This window comes from Giraffa tippelskirchi, chromosome 3 (genome assembly GCF_054371585.1).
Source record: "Giraffa tippelskirchi isolate mGirTip1 chromosome 3, T2T-mGirTip1v1.2.pri, whole genome shotgun sequence".
In the NCBI taxonomy this organism is placed as follows: Eukaryota; Metazoa; Chordata; class Mammalia; order Artiodactyla; family Giraffidae; genus Giraffa; species Giraffa tippelskirchi.
In genome coordinates this window covers 174,997,488-175,020,052 of record NC_137277.1, presented here as the reverse complement: position 1 = coordinate 175,020,052, position 22,565 = coordinate 174,997,488, and the positions used below count along the sequence as shown (strand labels likewise).

Genomic DNA, 22,565 nt, shown 5'->3' with positions numbered 1-22,565 from the left:
ACACCCCTTGCTTTGGATGCACAGAGTCTTGACCACTGGGCCTCCAGGGAAGTCCCCATGAGTGGTTTTCCAAAACTTGACTTTATGTGTTTCTGTTGAACATTTGGGCAATGAATTTCATTGTGGAGAAAGAGATCCATTAAATATTTAGTCCTTTTGTCTCCATCCCACCCTAGCCATATCCTATCCTCCAGGTAATACTTTTAATATAAGATATTAAATATGCCTGAAGCATAAGGAAACAACCTAACAGCTGTACTTGGCCTCCCTAATTGAATTTAATTAAATTTTCTATACCTGGTTCTAAGTGCTAGTCCTTCTCTTGTAACAAAACCCACATACTAACAACATTCTCTCACTTCATAGCTGCAGAATCCAGCGTGAATCAGAGAAAAATCATGTTCTCCTTTGGCTCTGTTCAAATTAATGAAATAGCAGCAAAACCCACACAGATTTAGAGACTATAAGAATCAAATCCAGAGCAGAGTGGCAGTCCCCAGGAGACATATAAAAATTGGCTGTCAGGCAGCACAGTTTGCATATCCATTTTGCAAAATGTATTCCCAGCCATAATTTCTTATAGCAACAGATAGCAGAATGCACATGGATAAGTAGTTTCTTACTCATACAATTGTATTTCAGTGAACCGGATCCAGCCTGACCTTTTTGAATACAGAGCTATAATCGTCATAAATGGCAGCTTGGTGGCGGTGTTTTTGTAAGAGTTCAAAGTTAGAATTGGAACCCTTGCTTTTTTTTTTTTTCCCACTTATATGTGTGACTTTGGGAAAATCACTTAACTTGCTTATGCCTCACTCTCTTTATCTACAAAATGGAATAATTGACGGCTTGGCTTACAGGATTGTTGAAAAGGTTATATCTAGGCAATTAAAATTGCATGGATGTCCTCCTAATGAGCAGAAAATTAACATCTGTTTGAGTGATCTTACTCACCCAGGAGAGTCTGGACAAATTTCTTCAGCTGTCTCCTTTAAGAGCTCCATTTTCTTACTCGGCTCCTGGAAGAACCTTTCCCTCCAATCCATGCCTTTTACTCAAAACCACAGGATTGATTCTCCCCTGCTCTGGGCCTTCTTCTTCCTGGCTTATCCGGGTACAAAGTGAAAGTGTTGGTCACTCAGTAGTGTCCAACTCTTTGCAGCCCCATGGACTGTAGCCCACCAGGCTCCTCTGTCCATGAATTCTCCAGGCAAGAATACTGGAGTGGGTCGCCATGCCCTTCTCCAAGGGATCTTCCCCACCCAGGGATTGAACGTGGGTCTCCTGAATTGCAGGCGGATTCTTTACTGGCTGAGCCACCAGGGAATCGACATGATGTGGTGAAGAATTGTTCCAGGGCCCTGCTTGACCACTAGGCTTGGGCCTCAGTATCCCCAAGGCCTGTCCTACACACTCATAGAATAATTGTGCCGATTACGAATCACAAAGTCACATGAGGAAGAGGGATGCTGTTCAGGACATGGAGAGGGTAATAAATGCTTATAGTATCAGGCACTGAATTTTTTTTTCCCACATGTGGGAGTATTTATTATTTAAATGATGTTATAATTGGTGCTACTCTTATGCTTTGGTCTCTCGATTCGGTTCCTTATTAGTCATTTCATTCTGCTGCTGTTTAGCGATCCATAACCACATTTAATTTAGGATGTTGGTTACTGTCAGTGACAAATCAGATTTTGAAAAGTAAACTTTTGTGCCTCCAGCAAAATGCAGAATGGTAAATTTCAAAGGACAAATGATCCAGTTTCCTCAACAAGTAAATTGTGAGGAAAATAGAGAACTTAAGAGACTTAAAATATATATATCAACAAATAGCAATGTGTGGGCCTTACTTGATTTAAACAAATCTTTTAAAAATATGGTCATTCTTGAGACAGGGTCTTCCCCAGTGGCTCACCAGGAGAAAAATCCACCTGCAAATGCAGGGGACATGGGTTCGATCCCTGGGTCGGGAAGATCCCCTGCAGAAAGAAATGGCAACCCACTGCAGTATTCTTGCCTGGAGAATCCCATGGACAGAGGAGCCTGGCGGGCTACAGTCCATAGGGTCGCAAAGAGTAGGAAATGACTGAAGCAACTGAGCAGCAGCATAAGACAATTAAAAATTTAAATACCTTCTGGATATTTTATGATATCAAGGAATGATTCATTTTTCAGATAAGATAATGATAAGATTATCCAGTTTAAAGAATTCATCTAATTTAAAAGCTGAAGCAAAATGCTTCTGCAGCTACATCCTGGCAGCCAGGGATGAGCAGTTAAGGGTGAAAGAGAGCACGGACAATGGAAAGGGACCAGACCCTGCAGTTGGGTCTGAATTCCAATTCAGATTCTCTGGCTACCTGCTGCAAGGTCAGGGAAAGTTTCTTAATCTCCATGAGGTTCAATGCTCCCTTTAATAATTTGGGCATAACCACAGGTAGCTTTCAGGTTATTGTGAAAATTAAACCAGATAAAACCTGCAAGGCAACTGGCACATCATCGCCGCTCAATTAGCAGTAACTGTTATTATTATATTTGCGTGTATGACTGTTCTGGTCTCCTTCCAAATTCAATTAATTCTGAAACTGTTAAATGATGCTGAACTAGGGAAGCTTCTCAGCTTTGGGGCATGCCGTTGGTCACAGTCTCTTCTCTGCTATTAAGCTGCTATCCTAATATCAGGAGGTTGTAAGCATTAGAACCCTAATGGGATTCTTGAACAACTGAATGGGACCCCTTGAACAACTGAAGTGGAGATTATGGTTTCCCTCCATCTGTACCTAGAAGTTGAGAACACAACCCTCAACCTCTTGGCCAGTGCTTTATTTAATTTGATTTCGTATTTATTTTATTTTTAAATAAACTTCATTTTTAGAGCCATTTTAGGGCTCCCGGGTGCACTGCAGTGGTAAAGAACCCACCTGCCACTATAGGAGACATAAGAGATGTGGATTCAATCCCTGGATCAGAAAGATCCCCTGGAGAAGGAAATGGCAATCTACTCCAATATTCTTGCCTGGAAAATTCCATGGACAAAGGAGCCTGGTGGACTTCAGTACATGGGGTCACAAAGAGTCGGACACAACTGATCACAGCACCACAATTGTTAGGTTCAGCAAAATTGTGCGAAAGCACAAAGTGTTCTCAATACCCCCTGCCCCCAACACACACCACCTTCCCCAGCAGCATTTTAATTTTGTTCATGTAAACCACCAGCTGTTCCTATTTTCTAAGAAAAATACAATTAAAAAAAAATCAGAGCTACACATGAGTATTAGGTGGTTTTGACGTCCGGTAGCTGTGTATACTCATGGGTACGTTTTAATTCCTTTTATTCTTCTGATGAATTTGGGAACACATTGGCCCATTCCTGAGGCTTCTGCAAATTGCCTGGAGTCACTTCCTCCCCTTGTCCATGAGTACTTCCTGTGTATTAAGTGCAATTAACACTGACAGCAGAGTGCTCAGAATGCACGCTATCTTTCAACAAATCACTAAGCACACACTATGTATTCTGGGCAATGCCCAGCATACCAGGGGCAAAAATACACACAGTCCTGCCCTGGTGGAGCTTATATTCTCATGTGAGAATGCACACTTACTTTGTTTATTTAGTATATATAATTTATCTAATATAACTTATTATTATTATTGTTGTAACCTACGCTGAAAAGCCTGTTGGGAGAAATGATGGACTAGAAAAAGGCTTCTGTGGGTGATGGTCTTGGTACTTACCTCCCAAGCTCCTTTTTTTTTTTTAAACAATCGTGATTATATCTTTGTTTGAAAGTTATACAAAAGAAGAGAAAACTCAAGTGTGGGTGTAGGCCACAGCAGGAAAAGCCCAAATTATGGAGGACAAACACACACCTGGGTTCAGATTCTTTCTGAGTGTCAGCTTCTCCAAGTACAAAATGGGCATAATGGCATCTATTGTATAAGATGTTACCCTTTTACAGAGGGGATTTCCTGTGGTAATGTCTGTAAAGCGCATGGACCCCTGTGAGTGGTCAGTAAGTACTGGCTATTGCTGTTATTTGCAGAGGAAATGGCAACCCACTCCAGTATTTGGCCTGGAGCATCCAGTGGACAGAGGAGCCTGGCAGGCTATATCTAGTCTGTGGGGTTGCAAGAGTGGGACACGACTTAGCGACTAAACCATTGTTGTTATTCAAAAACAGTTACAGAGATGAAGGTAATGAGATGCAGATGATCTTGAAGGCTGCCCGTTGGGGCTGTGGCCATTTACGTTGTGCTGTCTGCCTTTTCTCCCCTCTCGGGGCCGCAGGCTTCGGCAGCGGGATGGCCTACCTGCCGGCCGTGGTCATGGTGGGCCGGTACTTTCAGAAGAGGCGCGCGCTCGCCCAGGGCCTCAGCACCACCGGGACCGGGTTCGGCACGTTCCTCATGACGGTGTTGCTCAAGTACCTGTGCGCGGAGTACGGCTGGCGGAACGCCATGTTCATCCAGGGCGCCGTGTCCCTGAACCTGTGTGTGTGCGGGGCGCTCATGCGGCCCCTCTCGCCTGGGATGGACGGTGATGACCCAGAAGGGAAGGCGCCGCACCACGTCCTGCCGGCTCACTCCACCGAATCGGTCAGGTCCAGTGGCCAACTGGGGGAAGCCGAAGAGAAGCGGGGAGGCCCCGGCACTGAGGACAACTCCCTCGGGGACGCGCCTGCCCAGGCGTGCCAGGAGACAGCCACGCACAGAAAGGACATGTGTGCCTTCCGGCTTCTGAAGACGGTGAGCCAGCTGACCATGAGGGTCAGGAAGGGCTTCCGGGACTGGTACTCGGGCTATTTTGGGACAGCCTCGCTCTTTACTAATCGGATGTTTGTCGCCTTTATTTTCTGGGCTCTGTTTGCCTACAGCAGCTTCGTTATCCCTTTCATTCACCTCCCAGAAATAGTCAACTTGTACAATTTATCAGAGCAAAATGATGTGTTCCCCCTGACTTCCATCATAGCAATAGTTCACATCTTCGGGAAAGTGGTCCTGGGCGTTGTGGCCGACCTACCCTGCATCAGCGTGTGGAATGTCTTCCTGATGGCCAACTTCACCCTGGTCCTCAGTATTTTTATTCTGCCCTTGATGCACACCTACGCCGGCCTGGCAGTCATCTGTGCCCTGATAGGCTTTTCCAGTGGTTATTTCTCCCTGATGCCTGTGGTGACGGAAGACTTGGTGGGGATTGAGCACCTGGCCAATGCCTACGGTATCATCATCTGTGCTAACGGCATCTCCGCGTTGCTGGGACCTCCTTTTGCAGGTAAATGCTTCAAGGCATTAAGAGCTTAGAGTGCATGTAGAAAGGTCAAGTTCTCATTTTTATTAAAAGTCCAGGATGGATATGAAGTAAGTTTCCATGTGTGCATATGCTTCTTTCTCCCCCCGCCCCATTTCTGCCCCCAATTTCTCATGTATAAATTTTAGCAAGTTAAAGGTCATTCTTTCCCATAGAATGTAGATGAACTTTTGGTCCTTAACCTGTGAGATAAACGACCAGGCTGGTATAACAGATGGTGCCCCATTAGAAGGAGGCAGTCTCTGCCAGTTCAAGCTGATTTCACCAAGAAATAACAGAAAATCATGACTAGCTCTTCTGTTGTTAGTCCCCTCCCTACCCCAACAACCCACAAGAAGCTAGGACTCTGCACTTTCAGGTGACTTTTCCAGGTTTTCAAAACACATTTGTAGATTCAACAGATCTGTGGGCTGGAGCTAGCCCTGTAGGAGTTTCTGTGTGTGTGCTAAGTCACTTCAGTCATGTCCGACTCTTTGTGATCCCATGGACTGTAGCCCACTAGGCTCCTCTGTCCACGGGATGGGATTCTCCAGGCAAGAACATTGGAGTGGGTTGCCATGCCCTCCTCCAGCGGATCTTCCCAACCCAGGGATCGAACCCTCATCTTTTACGTCTCCCACATTGGCAGGTGGGTTCTTTACCACTAGAGCCACCTGGGAAGCCCAGGAGTTTTCTAATGGTGCTGTAATAAATCACCACAAACTTAGTGGCTTGAAACAGTACAAATGTATAATCTTACAGTTCTGGAGGTCAGAAAGCTAAACTGGATCACAGTGGGCCAAAACCAAAGTGTTGGTGGAACCGCATTCGTTCTGGAAGCTCTCTGGGGCAATCTGCTTGCCTTTTGCAGCTTCTGGGGACCACCTGCTTTTTTGTCCCCTGACCCCTTCCTCCATCATCTAAGCCAGAGCATCTTCTCGTTTCGCCATGGTTCTGACTCTGCTGCCTCCTCTCACTTTTGTGACATTGGGTCCACTGGATGATCCAGAAAAAAAACCCATCTCAAGGCCCTAAACTTAATTCCATCTGCAGAAGGTAACTTCACAGGTTCCAGAGATTAGGGTGTGGGCATTTGGGGAGAGTTGGAACATTCTGCTTACCCAAGGCCCAGAGACCTCCAGTTGCCAACATCTAGGGTGAGATCTCTCACATACATTCACCTCAATTCAGTGGAGAATTTGCTACTTGCATTGGGCGTGCCAGAAGCCATAGGCACCCAGGAGGAGTCCCATGCCTGGGCAGGTACCTCTCTGAACCTGTCATTCTGGGAGGGTTTTAAGTTTTGTGGCAGGTTGACTCAGTCCCCAAGAGGCCAGGTGCTGGGCAAAGTCACAGAGTCTCTCCATGGTCCTGAGATTGAAGGCAGGAGCCTTCAAAGCATGACAGAGGCTGGAGTCAAATGTTAACACCAAGGTGGTCTCTGGAGGCGGCTGTTGGGGCATCCAGGCCAGGGCTGGCAGCAGTTGTCAGAGCTACCAGAAGTTCTGGGCAGGGTTTTCACCAGAGGAGCCTCACCTGTTCAGATGTCCCACCCTCTCCTTCTCTGGCTGCTCCTGGCCCTTTCTTCCCATATCCTGTGCAGAAATACTTCTTCCCAGTAGCTGGGGAAGCTCGTGGATTCAGGCCAAAGCCCTCCCACCTCTTTCTTCCCAGTCTCCCTACAGACCCACAGTCATCTCCTATCCTAGGGCCCCATTGGCAGAGGGCTTGTGCTAACTAACACACCCATCTTTATGTCCCACCTCCCTCCCCCCAACAAGATTTGAAGCTCCAGAAATTATATATATATTTTTTCTATTCAACTGATGCTGGCAAAGATTAAGGGCAGGAGGAGAAGGAGGTGACAGAGAATGAGTGATCAGATGGCATCACTGAATCAGTGGACATGAATGAGCAAACTCCTGGAGTTACTGAAGAACAGAGGGGCCTGGCAGGCTACAGTCCATGGGGTGGAAAAGAGCTGGACACAACTTAGCGACTGAACAATAACAGTTCAGCTGACAATGCTGGCAGCTGGCTAACTAAAGGTTTAAAGAGCAAGAATTGCTTTAGGAAACCCAGAGGCTACATATGGGGCCCCTTCTGAGTCAGGCTGCTCCTATTTTCTGCTCATACATAGAAGTGCAAGCCAGCATTTCTAGGTGACAGTGAATATCTATAGCAATGCAGTAGACTGTTGGCAGCTGAAAAGTCAGAACTGTTCAGTGATCACATTGTATAGAATTCTCTATCAGTTAGGGATGCATTTGGTTGTAAAATCACACCCCAACAATAGTAGGTTAAATAGAGATTTAATTGTGTCACATAACCAGAAATCTGGAGTTCAGAAACTAGATGATATTGAGACAATGTCTCAAGATGCTCTTGGCCTTTTACTCACGCTGGTTGCTCACAGTCACATAATGGCTCCAGTGGCTCCAGTCACTACAGACTTATTCATAACAAAAAAGAGGAAGGGATGAAAGAGTCCCAGCAGACTTCCACTTATATCTAATTGGCCTGAACTATGTCTCACAGTGAATCTAAGCTTTAAGGGAAACTGAAAATTGGAGAAATTTGCTTTCTAGCCTCTGGACTAGAGGAAGGAAAGGAGAAAAGATTTGGAATGGGGGTCGGATCAATCAACCAGTGGTAACTTCCAAAGAAGTTAAATATCCATTAAAGGGATGGGGACTTTATCAGTGACTCATCCACCCTCTTGTTGGAAGTCCTTCAGATATATTGTATGTGGAAATAGAATCTGCCATTGATGTTTCTTTGCATGATCAGGGGATACTTTCTGCTTCTAATGGTCAGTCTGGAATTATTTTATACTGATCCATTAGATTGCAATGGGCTTCCCTGATAGCTCAGTTGGTAAAGAATATGCCTGCAGTGCAGGAGACCCTGGTTTGATTCCTGGGTCAGGAAGATCCCCTGGAGAAGGGCTAGGCTACCAACTCCAGTATTCTTGGACTTCCCCTGTGGCTCAGCTGGTAAAGAATCCGCCTGCAATGCGGGAGACGTGGGTTTGATCCCTGGTTTGGGAAAATTCCCTGGAGAAGGGAAAGGCTACCCACTCCAGTATTCTGGCCTGGAGAATTCCATGGACTGTATAGTCCATGGGGTCACAAAGAATCGGACACGACTGAATGACTTTCACTTTCACTTTTTCATTAGATTGCAATAGCACTATCACAAAGCAGCTGTGAGGTACAGCATAAGTAATTCATGATCAGTGTTAATTAAAGCACCAGGGTTTGACAGCATGGTTTTCTTATCCCATCCCTATGGTCATTTCCTTTTCACACATTTGAATTCTAGTGCACTTTCTTGAGTGGAAGGGAAAGGAATTACAACTAGAAGATAGGGAGTTATACTCACCTCTCAGTCCTCGAGTCTGATCTCTGCTTCAAGGTTCCTCCCTAGAATTGGAGTCTGTAGCTGAATTTGATCCACGATGGATGGTAGAAACCACTGTAATAATGGTGCATGTGTGTTAAATGCTGCCATAGTGTAGCCCCCAGTCTCCTCTGTCCATGGGATTCTCCAGGCAAGAATGCTGGAGTGGGTAGCCATTCCCTTCTCTAGTGGATCTTCCCAACCTATGGATCAAACCTGGGTCTCCCACATCGCAGGCAGATTCTTTACATCCAAGCCACCAGGGAATCTTCAAAAATGCTGCCATGGAAATGCTAAAATCAATGTTCTGATGTACATCTCCAGGCCAGCAACCTAAAGGGGCCTTCCTTCTTTTTGTTTATTTCTTCTTCCACTGAACCTATACGCTGAGAAATGCTGAGCAGCATGATTGGCTAACTGCATTGTGTTTAATTCATTGATTTTCCTGGCCAAGGAGCCAATATTGCAATGAGACACAAGGCCAGCCTTTATGCATTATAGCAGTAGCTTGCAATATGAGTGACTAAATAACCACATTAAATTCTTGCTAGAAATTCCAGGTGGGCTAGAAATTATTACTTAGCTTGAAGTGCTATAAAGAAAATTACTGTTCACATTAGCTTTTTCTTTTTTAATGGGTTTAAAAATGAATGTGTTTTCCATTTTTCAAAGCAATTTCTACTGGCATAAAAAAATCTGGTACAATTTAGTAGCATGTTAGATAATCACACATTTCCATTTAGCAGAAGAATATGCAATCAAAGATACTGAATAGTCACTTCAACCGTATCATTTGGCAACACGAACTTCTTGATGTAATTCATTGTATAATGTTCTGGGCATTCAGTCTGTCTCTTTTAAAAGACGTCATAATAGTAGATCCTTTTTTAGATGTTTCCAGGGTAAAGTATAGCAAAACTCAGCCACCAGATTTGACTGACCAAGCATCCACAATTATCTCCAGTATTCACACAAAATGTAACAGGCTAACAATAATTTGTAATGTTTTTCACCAAGAGCTGGGAACACTTATTTATTAAGTAAGAAAAACAGCCATCACTCCTCATTTGATAGACTCAAATGAAAAACAAATGCAAATTAATAAAGAACCAGATTTTACTTTGAAGTTGTTGATTTCAGTTGATGGTTGGATCAGGACTGCCAAGAATTCTGAGCTTCAAACCAAGGGACTGAGATTAGACCAACAGGGAGAGATGGGTGATGGATGAATGAGGTGGGCGTCTTCTCTGAAATGTGTCATTTCTAAAGAGTTTTGTCCCTATGTGCTGGACTGAAGCACATGATAAAAGTGCTCTCTCCTGACCTGCTTTGCATCAGACTCAGGGCTGGGTTGAGTTCAAACTAGCGGAGATGGCAGGATCTGGAGTCATTTCAGAATAAATCCTAAAGGTAGATTGGAGAAAACTATGGAATTAATTTAATGTAACAATTAGGGCCACTCCTAACAATTTGCACTGTCAAATTGCTTGGTAAAGTTGGTTGCACTTTTTGAAAAATTGAGTTACTTTTAAAGATTGGGACCTGGGAGGGTGCTTTTACAGAAGTTTATACTTTTGGAGGAAAGGTGAAAGACTTTAAAATATAACTAATTCAGTGTAAGGCTATAACAATACTTAGCACTGTTTTCTATAGTGTGCAGGCAAGAGGGAGGATGGAGTGGTGGAAGGAGATGGTAGGATGTTCCTAGGGGTGATGGGTTTATGACTGTCCCCCCAGAAGGACCAATAGTACATGTATAGTCAGGGTGCCAAGACAAACATGCTTGAAACTCCAAAAAATTCAGCATGGCTTGTGCCTGTGGTTGAGTTTGGGGCAGCCGAGAGGTGGATGGGGCCATACCACAGAGCCCTGGAGCTGGCACTCAACCACTTCGAACAAAAGAGTAAGTCAGTAAATAGTCTGAACTAAGTACATATTAATTTTCTAATGAAGATTTTGTCCTGTCTCCGAGGTCCTGTTAAGCAGTGGTGGGAAATCAACTTGTTTGAGCTATTGGTTGTTTAGAGGCATCACTTTCTAACCCCCAGTGACCTGATCATAGACAAGTGAGGAATGAATTGTTAAACCGACAAGATCAGTGTTCATCTGGAATGAGTGGACTGTTACGAGAACCTCGTTTATATGGATTGATTTTTTGCAAATTATGACTTAAGATAGTGCTGTCTTGTACTCTACTTGTGAAGACATACCAGCGTTATAACATACTTAGCGTTATCTGCAAGTGAATTTTCTTCACTTCATCATAATTCATAGTGGTCCACAGCTGACAAATGGAGGCACGAGCAAAGCTGGATGTGTGTTTGTTCATATGTCAGTGAACTTTCTGATTCAGTGCTGAAGCTGAATCACTGTTTCTGGATTATGTGCATAATCTTATCTGTCCCTCTTGTCTCAAATTGGAGAGTAAGAAAAGATGATAGAACATTTACTAAGCCACATTTATTTTTTTTTTTATCTATCATTGATCATTTAATATTAAGTATAATTATAACACAATACAAAAGAATTTTCAAAAAATGGTAGTAGATAATAAGTGAATTTTCTTTTTTTTCTTTTTTTTTTTTTTTTTTATAAATTTATTTATTTTAGTTGGGGGCCAATCACTTCACAACATTGCAATAGTTTTTGCCATACATTGACATGAATCTGCCATGGGTTTACATGTGTTCCCCCTCCTGGACCCCCCACCCACCTCCCTCCCCATCCCATCCTTCTGGATCATCCCATTGCCCCGGCCCTGAGCCCTTGTCTCATGCATCGAACATGGAATGGTGTTCTGTTTCACATATGATAATATACATGTTTCAATGCTATTCTCCCAGAACGTCCCACCCTCACCTTCTCCCTCAGAGTCCATAAAATTGTTCCATGCATCTGTGTCTCTTATTCTGTCTCGCATATAGGGTTATCGTTACCATATTTCAAATTCCATATATATGCATTAGTATACTGTATTGTTGTTTTTCTTTCTGGCTTACTTCACTCTGTATAATGGGCTCCAGTTTCATCCATCTCAGTAGTACTAAGCCACATTTAAAGATTATGATATTCTCTTCTTTTATGTATCAAATAACAAACTCAAAAGCTTGGTTTACTTTTAAAGTATATCCAGAATTCATAGCTTTTGAGGGATTTTTTAAAAGTATATATTTTTAATGCTAGTAAGTGTTTGTTTTTCTTTATGATGACCTTGGCTCATTCAGGAACATTAAGCACTGGCTACAATAAGCAAGAGATACAGATAACCCCCAGGAAGTCAGAGGAACTAGTTTACACATTTAGCAGTTGATTTTGTGTAGCTGTTTGTTGATGGGAGAGGGTTGTGAGTTACATTTATGCATTCATTTGCAGTATCATTAGATACTTTTTTTAAGTGGCCATGGAATACTATGTTTGGTCATTAAATCATTTATATTTTTCTTATGCCTCTGCTAATTAATGCACTTGTTGAAATGTAAAAAGTGAATGTTTCCATTTTTACCATAAATAAAATTCTGTGTCTAGCTTAATCCTCTCAGTTTGTATAACTGGAAATGTGGGGACCATGACATGTGACTGATCCTTAATCACTGAAGTGAATGAAACATCATGCTTCATAGTTTCTGAAACTTTTTTTTTCTCACATTTTAACATCTCTGAAGTCAGAATGTCTTTTACATAGTTCTGAGAAAACATCAAGTCATATTTTAATTAACAATTATTCCTTTTTTATTGATACGTAAGATAATGATGCATCATGTAATTCATGGTATCTTGGAATCCATGAAATATGGTAGTATTTTACGAACTCCCTAGTAAGATCATTATATGAAAGTATCAGACTAATATTGTTATTGTTGTTTAGTTGCTAAGTCTTGTCCAACTCTTTTTACTACCCCAAGTACTGTAGCCCACCAGGCTCCTCTGTCCCTGGGATTCCCCAGGCAAGAATACTAGAGTGGGTTGCCATTTCCTCCTCCAGTGAATCTTCCCAACCCAGGGATCAAACCCGTGTCTCTTGCATTGGCAGGTGTATTCTTTACCCCTGAGCCACTAGGGAAGCCCATCAGACTATAACGTTAAGAGTAAAGTATTTTTTAAAAGAACTGATAACTTAACATTTAAGGCTATATCTTTGGCAATTTGGAAAAAGCAAGAGAATTCCAGAAAAAAATCTATTTCTGCTTTATTGACTATGCCAAAGCCTTTGACTGTGTGGATCACAATAAACTGTGGAAAATTCTGAAAGAGATGGGAATACCAGACCATCTGACCTGTCTCTTGAGAAACCTGTATGCAGGTCAGGAAGCAACAGTTAGAACTGGACATGGAACAACAGACTGTTTCCAAATAGGAAAAGGAGTACGTCAAGGCTGTATATTGTCACCCTGCTTATTTAACTTATATGCAGAGTACATCATGAGAAACGGTGGGCTGGAAGAAACACAAGCTGGAATCAAGATTGCCGGGAGAAATATCAATAACCTCAGATATGCGGATGACACCACCCTTATGGCAGAAAGAGAAGAAGAACTAAAGAGCCTCTTGATGAAGGTGAAGGAGGAGAGTGAAAAAGTTGGCTTAAAGCTCAACGTTCAGAAAACTAAGATCATGGCATCTGGTCCCATCACTCCATGGGAAATAGATGGGGAAACAGTGGAAACAGTGTCAGACTTTACTTTTTTGGGCTCCAGAATCACTGCTGATGGTGACTGCAGCCATGAAATTAAAAGACGCTTACTCCTTGGAAGGAAGGTTATGGCCAATCTAGATAGCATGTTTAAAAGCAGAGACATTACTTTGCCAACAAAAGTCCGTCTAGTCAAGGCTATGGTTTTTCCAGTGGTCATGTATGGATGTGAGAGTTGGACGGTGAAGAAGGCTGAGCGCCGCAGAATTGATGCTTTTGAACTATGGTGTTGGAGAAGACTCTTGAGAGTCCCTTGGACTGCAAGGAGATCCAATCAATCCATCCTGAAAGAGATCAATCCTGGGTGTTCATTGGAAGGTCTGATGTTGAAGCTGAAGCTCCAATACTTTGGCCACCTCATGCAAAGGGTTGACTCATTGGAAAAGACCCTAATGCTGGGTAGGATTGGGGGCGGGAGGAGAAGGGGACGACAGAGGATGAGATGGTTGGATGGCATCACCGACTCGATGAACATGGGTTTGGGTAGACTCCGGGAGTTGGTGATGGACAGAGAGGCCTGGTGTGCTGCAGTTCATGGGGTTGTGGAGAGTCGGACACGACTGAGCGACTGAACTGAACTGAACTGAACTTTGGCAATTTAAACTTTCATAAGTTTAAATATATATTAAGGTTTATAGCTGTAAATGTGAATTTCATAAAACCTAGAAATTTTGATTCCTTCTTGAACAGATGTTTACCCTCATATACTTCAGAATGAATCAGAGTTCAGTATCTTCTGCTCAGCCTCTTTGGACACACATTAGAAACTTCTTCAGACATGTTCTGAGGTTTTAGAAAAGATTTGTGTAAAAAGAAAATCGTTAGAGTCATCTTTCACTGTTGGCTTTGTGCCAGCTTAAAAGTTACCCCAAGGGCTGTGAGCCACATTTTTTCCATGGTCATCCAGCTACTGTATCAGTGCCTTTAATAGCACCCCAGTGGCTTTAAAGGTAAATGTAGTCATTCCCAGGCACTGAGAACTCAGGTTCCGACTGCTGCTGCTAAGTCGCTTCAGTCGTGTCTGACTCTGTGCGACCCCATAGACAGCAGCCCACCAGGCTCCGCCGTCCCTGCGATTCTCCAGGCAAGAACACTGGAGTGGGTTGCCATTGCCTTCTCCAACAGCCCAGGTTCCAACAGCCCAGACTTAAAAATGGCTACATGAAATGTCTGGGGCATTAAACGACATATAATAAATTCTTAGAAAATTACTTATAGTAGCAATAAATGTTCGCTTTGTGTTCTTGACTTTGTTATCTCAACTTCATTACGCTAAATATATTCTTTTCTGTTTTGTAGGGTGGATCTACGACATCACCCAAAAATATGACTTTTCTTTCTATATAAGCGGTTTACTCTACATGGTAGGAATCCTCTTTTTACTCATTCAACCGTGTATTCAAATTATAGAACAATCCAGAAAAAAATACATGGATGGTGCAAATGTGTAGTGTCCTGTGATGTTCCGTGTAAGGTTCCCTTGTCATACTCATGCATACCTCACATGGTTACTGTGAGGAGCCTGTGACATATCGTGGGAAACCGTGTTGTCCTGTAACTGGCACTGTTGTTTTAAATGCCATGGCTTCATATGAAAGCAGCGTGGCCTTTCCATGTGGGGAGAGGCGCTATGGACCACGTGCACTTTAGAGATGACAATGTCCTGCAAAGACAGCCTGTTGAATCACTGGTAGAAATGCCCTTCTAAAAACTATCTCATCATCCATACTCAGACTTGGGTTTTAGATATAGCTTTTAAAACAGAGAATAAAAGCTTCTCAACCTAGTTACTTCTTTGTAAGGCGAAAATAAGGTGTCTAAGTGCTTCTGGAAAACTGAACAATTACAGGTTTCCCCTATTTTTTGAAAGTGCTTTTCACTACTTTGCTTTTACAAAAGACCTGCATTAGTTTTTGCTCACAGGAAAAACTAGAGGAGGATTTTTGCTTTTACAAAAAAAGGGGAATCTTGTTCGGCATTTGTTTTGCTGCGAACCTTTGCAGAGTCAGTGCCAAGCTCCCTCCCAGGAACCACACAGGCATCTCAGCATCAAGTCGCCAGAACTTGGGATGGTGTCTATGAACATCCGTGCTTGATCTCAGTTTATTTGTGCATCCATTAGCAAGATGTGTCCGGAGGTCATGGCTTTTTTGCTTTATGCCATTTCGATTAAGGTTTCATAGAATGCTCTCTGCTTTCAGATGGTGGAGGAAACCTGTAAATGAATTTTAAGCACAAGAAAATGCTAGACTTCAGAAATTATTACAGGGAGCTATCACTCTACCAGTGTAAAACAAAGGCAGACCCTAATTTCAAAGGCAATGCATTTAGTACAATTAAAGAAACACAGTTTATATTTTTATTAAAGAATTCTGCAGCTAGGGCATACAATTTCTAAATCTTTCTCGAAAAATAGCATTTGCCATTACACTCCTAATGCAGTATTATCAGTTATAAACTGAATCTTGAGACAAATCTTAATAAATAAATAATATAAATAATCTCCTTAGAGAAAGTCATATTTGTACATATAACCACTGAGTCAAGGGCTAAAATTCAAGCACTTTTATTCATTTTACTGGCCTCTTAGTTTATCAGCATGCTCTGGGGCCTATAGAAATTTTTTTCTGGGTTTCTCTTACCCAGTAAATAAAGTAGAAAACTAATTGCTGATTGACATGTAAAGTTGGTTGTTTAAATCATTTGTAAAGCATGTTACTAATCCCAAATATAAGACTATCATGTTGTGAGGATAATAAACAAAAGGCCCTTGGTCCAAACGTCTGTGCACTTGACATTGGCATAGTGGTAACAAATAGCCCTTATCCAGGGCCTCTTGCTGTGCTATGGACAATTCATTTGCCTGAGCTCAGCACAGTTTTTAAAATAGTTCTCTTGATTGATTTCATACAGAAGATAACTATGATTCATGACATCGAATAAGGCTCTTCCTTTATCGGAGATCTCTATTTTTCTAAGCCAAACATTTTTCAGACTGCAAAATGTTCTTCTGAGAATCATTTTGAAATTTCTGGCTGCCTTACTTGTTTACACATATTTTAGAACTATTTAAATTTTCACTCATGATTTGCTTATCACACACACACAAATATTTTAATATCATTGCCGGTGTCTCGGGTCAAATTTATCTAAAGTGAGTACAGACCATTCTCAATTATCCTTGGTGATTAGACAGGAATGGTACTAGTAACTGGAGTCACAGAATGTTACCCTAGTCTAATTTTAGCAGCTGTTTCAGTCTTTGACTCCACCAAACCCTTCAGAGCTGTTAACAAGTGATTACATGCACACATTTCCTTTTTGTTTCATCTCCATTATTTCCTGCTCTAATGTCTAGGGGGAGGAGTTGTGTAATGAAAGGGACCACCAAAATAACAATAATAATAAAAGGCAGCTAATGGAAAGGAGGAACAAAAGCATGGCTAATATACTCACATGATATTACCTCCAATGATTCGAGAATTGCCTGTAAATTATGATAGTTAATAAATTGCATGTCATACTCCATTTGGTCCAACACGACCTGTTCGTTATCGTGACAGCTTTGGTTGCTATGAAAGGATCCTGCTCTATGTTTTTGATAAAGGTAATCTTCAATGCTGACAGTTTTTTCTCTCAATATATATTTACCATTAAATTTGGATGATTAGATTGAAAATCATGTTGTGGGTTTTAAAACTGACGACACTGCTTCCTTACTTTCATTTACTAACATGATCAAATTAACAAGTTGTTGTTCAGTCACTCAGTCGTGTCTGACTCCTTGTGATCCCGTGGACTGCAGCGATGATTAGATTGAAAATCATGTTGTGGGTTTTAAAACTGACGACACTGCTTCCTTACTTTCATTTACTAACATGATCAAATTAACAAGTTGTTGTTCAGTCACTCAGTCGTGTCTGACTCCTTGTGATCCCGTGGACTGCAGCACGCCAGGCTTCCCTGTCCTTCACTATCTCCCTGAGTTTGCTCAAATTCATGTCCATTGTGTCGATGATGCCATACAACCGTCTCATCCTCTGTCACCCCTTCTCCTCCTGCCCTCAGTCTTTCCCAGCATCAGGATCTTTTCCAGTGAACTGGCTCTTCACATCAGGTGGCCAAAGTACTGGAGCTTCAGCTTTAGCATCAGCCCTTCCAATGAATGTTCAGGATTGATTACCTTTAGGATTGACTGGTTTGATCTCCTTGCAGTCCAAGGGACTCTCAAGAGTCTTCTCCAGGCAGAGTTAAATATTTGGAATGGTGCTATATAGCCAGTGTCAATGTTTGCACTGTTAGTCGTGCATCACAAATACAAACTTTTTATCCAATGATCCAGCTTTGGTTAAATATCCAAGTTAGACCTGCTCATGTTCAGTCCATCCAGCTGTTTGTTGATTTACTGTATTTATGGAAGTGATGATTTCTTCCAAATCAAGTCCTCATTTACAAAAACAAAGTAGATCTTACTTGCAATATTCATGTTGCCAACAGAAAAAAAGAGAATGCTTGTAAAGAATTACAGCAAATACATTCATATATCCTGTTTAAAATATTATTTACAGTTCTTTGAAGATATTATAAAGAGTTGATTGTAATGTTATATGCTTTATAGGTTTTCCATCATGTATCCAAATAATTTTATTTACATATAACTAAATAAATTTTGTCCTCTTTAAAGTTGGTCAGTGAGTTTCTGTACAAAATCTTTATTTTCTTGGTTTTAAGAGGAAAATTCCTAAGTGATGACTATCAGTTCAGTTCTTTCCCTGGAAAAGAGTTTTTCTCTGGGTGTCGTTACCAAACCTGCTTCCCAGGTGGCACAGTGGTAAAGAATCCACCTGCCAATGCAGGAGATACAGGAGATGGGGCTTCAATCCCTGGGTGGGGAAGATCCCCTGGGGTAGGAAATGGCAACCCACTTCCGTATTCTTGCCTGAAAAATCCCATGGACGGAGGAGCCTAGTGGGGGCTACCTGGAGTTGCAAAGAGACAGACATGACTGAGTGACTGAGCATGCGTGCATGCCTGGTTACCAAACCACCTGGAGAAAAAATTACCTGACATGAATTGTTAGAAGGGCCAAGTTTAGCTACAAAATTTAAAAGGTTAAAAATCTTTTAACTGAGCAACTACATTTCTAAAATTTTTTGTACATGAACAAAGACAAATGAATAAGGGTTGTTTGATTTGTTTGCTATATAAAAGACTGGATATAATTTAAATGTCCATCAGTGGGAACTGCTTAATAAAGTATGGTATTTATGCAAATACTACAAAAAAGACAGATCCATCTATAAAATTAGAAAACAGCATTCAAGATATATTGCTAAGAGAAAAAAAATCAAGATGTGTTTAATGTACTCCTATTACGTTTTTGCTAACTACAAAAAAGGTGATTCATGGCTCATGTGTATGTATATACATACCTATATATATTGATAGATATAGATATAGATATATATAACATTTCTGGAAGGAAACACAAAAAACATTAACAGTATTCAGCTCTGGGGAGGAAAGTTTGGGTTCTGGGGTGGGACTGACATTTTCCCTTATACACAGGATGTTTTTCCAATTCAAAACTTGTGTCCAGATTTTTTGTGTGTGTTTCATCTGTTTGTTTATTTTTAGGCCACAAGGCATGTGGGATCTTTAGTTTCCCAACCAGGGATCAAAGCTGCACTCCTTGCATCTTTGGAAGCATGGAGTCTTAACAAATGAACTGCGAGGGAAGTCCCCAAAATTGTTTTAAATGCAGGTTCCTGGAGCTACATAAAAACCTAGTGGATTGGAATCTTTGGGGATGGGGCCAATAAATCTTCCTTGTAGATAGGCTTATCAGTTGATTCTTGTTGTTTTTGACAGTTGCTTAGTTATGTCTGACTCTTTGTGACCCCATGGACTGTAGCACTCCAACCTTTCCTGTCCTTCACCATCTCCCAGAGCTTCCTCAAACTCATGTCCATTGAGTCGGTGATGTCATTCAACCATCTCATCCTCTGTCACCATCTTCTCCTCCTACCTTCAATCTTTCCCAGCATCAGGGTCTTTTCTAATGAGTCAGCTCTTTGCATCAGGTGGCCAAAATACTGGAGCTTCAGCTTCAGCATCGGTCCTTCCAATGAATATTCAGGACTGATTTCCTTTAGGATTGACTGGTTTGATCTCCTTGCAGTCCAAGGGACTCTCAAGAGTTTTCTCCAATACCACAATCCAAAAGCATCAGCTTTCTTTATTGTCCAACTCTCACATCCATACACGACTACTGGAAAAACCATAGCTTTGACTACACGGACCTTTGTGAGCAATGTAATATCTCTGCTTTTTTAATATGCTGTCTAGGTTTGTCATAGCTTTTCTTCTAAGAAGCAAGAGTCTTTTGATTTCATGGCTACAATCACCATCTACACTGATTATGGAGCCCAAGAAAATAAAGTCTGACACTGTTTCCATTGTTTCTCCATCTATTTGCCATGAAGTGATGGGACCAGATGCCATGATCTTAGTTTTTTGAATGTTGAATTTTAAGCCAGCTTTTTCACTTTCCTCTTTCACTTTCATCAAGAGGCTCTTTAGTTCCTCTTCACTTTCTTCCATTAGGGTGGTATCATCTGCATATCTGAGGTTATTGATACTTCTCCCGGCAATCTTGATTCTAGCTTGTGCTTCATCCAGCCCGGCACTGCACATGATCTCCTCTGCATGTAAGTTAAATAAGCGGGGTGATGACAATATACATCCTTGACGTACTCCTTTCCCAATTTGGAACCAGTCCGTTGTTCCATGTCCAGTTCTAACTGTTGCCTCTTGACCTGCATACAGGTTTCTCAGGAGGCAGGTAAAGTGTTTCCATCTCTTTACGAATTTTCCACAGTGTGTTGTGATCCACACAGCCAAAGGCTTGAGCGTAGTCAATGAAGAAGAAATTGATGATTTTCTGGAATTATCTTGTTTTTTTTCTGTGATCCAACGAATGTTGACAATTTGATCTCTGGTTCCCTTGCTGTTTCTAAATCCAGCTTGAACATTTGGAAGTTCTTGGTTCACATACTGTTGAAGCCTAGCTTGGAGAATTTTGAGCATTACTTTGCTAACATGTGAAATGAATGCAATTATGCAATCATTTGAACATTATTTGGCATTGCCTTTCTTTGGGATGGGAATGAAAAGTGACCTTTTCCAGTCCTGTGTACATTGCGGAGTTTTCCAGATTTGCTGGCATATTGAGTGCAGCACTTTCACAGCATCATCTTTTAGGATTTGAAATAGCTCAGTTAGAATTCCATCAGCTCCACTAGCTCTGTTCGTAATGATGCTTCCTAAGGCCCACTTGACTTCACATTCCAGGATGTCTGGCTCTAGGTGAGTGATCACACCATTGTGGTTATCTGGGTCATTAAGATCTTTTTTGTATAGTTCTTCTGTGTATTCTTACCACCTCTTCTTAATATCTTCCTCTTCTGTTAGGTCCATACTGTTTCTGTCCTTTATTGTGCCATCTTTGCATGAAATGTTCCCTTGGTATTTCTAATTTTCTTGAAGAGATCTCTAGTCTTTCCCATTCTATTGTTTTCCTCTATTTCTTTGCATTGATAATGGAGGAAGGCTTTCTTATCTCTCCTTGCTAGTCTTTGGAATTCTGCATTCAGGTGGGTATATCTTTCATTTTCTCCTTTGCATTTAGCTTCTCTGGGCTTCCCTGGTGGCTCAGACAGTAAAGCATCTGCCTGCAATGCGGGAGACCTAGGTTCAATCCCTGGTTCGGGAAGATCCCCTAGAGAAGGAAATTGAAACCTACTCCAGTACTGTTGCCTGGAAAATTTCATGGACTGAGGAGCCTGGTAGGCTACAGTCCATGGGGTTGCAAAGAGTCGGACACGACTGATCGACTTCACTTTCTTTCCTTCTCTTCTTTTCTCAGCTATTTTTAAGGTCTCTTCAGACAACCATTTTGCCTTTTTGCATTTCTTTTTCTTGATGATGGTCTTGATCACCGCCTCCTGTACAGTGTTACAAACCTCTGTCCATAGTTCTTCAGGCACCCTGTCGGATCTAATCCCTTGAATCTATTTGTCACTTCCACTGTATAATCGTAAGGGATTTGATTTTGGTCATACTTGAATGGTCTAGTGGTTTTCCCTACTTTCTCCAATTTAAGTCTAAATTTTGCAATAAGGAGTTCATGATCTGAGCCAGTCAGCTCCCAGTCTTATTTTAGCTGACTGTATAGAGCTTCTCCATCTTCAGCTGCAAAGAATGTAATCAACTTGATTATGGTATTGACCATCTGGTAATATCCATATGTAGAGTCATCTCTTGTTTTGTTGGAAGAGGGTGTTTGCTATGACCAGTGGGTTCTCTTGGCAAAACTCTGTTAGCCTTTGTCCTGCTTCATTTTGTACTACAAGGCCAAGTGAAAGAAAGTGAAAGTCGCTCAGTCGTGTCTGACTCTTTGTGAACCCGTGGACTATAGTGTCCATGGAATTCTCCAGGCCAGAATACTGGAGTGGGTAGCCATTCCCTTCTCTAGGGAATCTTCCCAACCCAGGGATCGAACTCAGGTCTCCTACATTGCAGATGGATTCTTTAGCAGTTGAGCCACCAGGGAAGCCCAAACTTTCCTGTTACTCCAGGTATCTCTTGACTTCCTACTTTTGCATTCTGGTTTCTTTATGGTCACTAAAATTGGAGACCAGCTTTCACTATATTTAAGAGTAACACATTCCAGGGACTTCCCTGGTGGTCCAGTGGTTAAGACTCCATGCTTCCACTTCAGGGGCTGTGGGTTTGATCCCTGGTCAGGAAACTAAGATCCTGCATGCCCTTCAGCACAACCAAAAAATAAAGCATTCCAGCCAATTTGGAAAAGCAACAGTGAGTTTATTAGCATGGTTTTTTCCTTTTGCTAACTCACTACCAGTGTAACACTTTGATAAAGAGAAACTTGTGAGTTATTATTGTATTTTAACAAATTAAAAATAACTTGTTTTCCTGTTGCAAAAGTATTACGTTACATGTTCATTGATATACTGAATTTGATAAGCACATAAGTATGTATTAGTATACTGAAATTAGAATAAAAATAAGCAACAGAAAGAAAAAAATTTAAACGTAATTCCAATACTCAGATGTAGACATTGCAGTATCTTTTATATCTTCTTATTCTTTGTGTGTTTC

General features: G+C 41.6%; 1 protein-coding gene across 12 annotated transcripts in view; it reads left to right on the top strand.

Moving 5' to 3' along the window:
* Positions 1-18,065, top strand: part of SLC16A14 (solute carrier family 16 member 14) — a 32,593-nt gene extending 14,528 nt beyond the window's left edge. For 8 of the 12 annotated variants that reach the window (XM_081585486.1, XM_081585477.1, XM_081585479.1 and 5 more), the window contains 2 exons: positions 4,292-5,275; positions 14,682-18,065. In XM_081585486.1, the coding sequence (XP_081441612.1) occupies positions 4,292-5,275; positions 14,682-14,833 (1,136 nt within the window). In that variant the 3' untranslated portion in view covers positions 14,834-18,065. Of the gene's footprint in view, positions 1-4,291; positions 5,366-14,681 lie in introns of those variants that run through there. The other 4 variants (XM_081585490.1, XM_081585487.1, XM_081585488.1 and 1 more) reach the window with 1 other exon arrangement.
* The last annotated feature ends 4,500 nt before the right edge of the window (positions 18,066-22,565 follow it).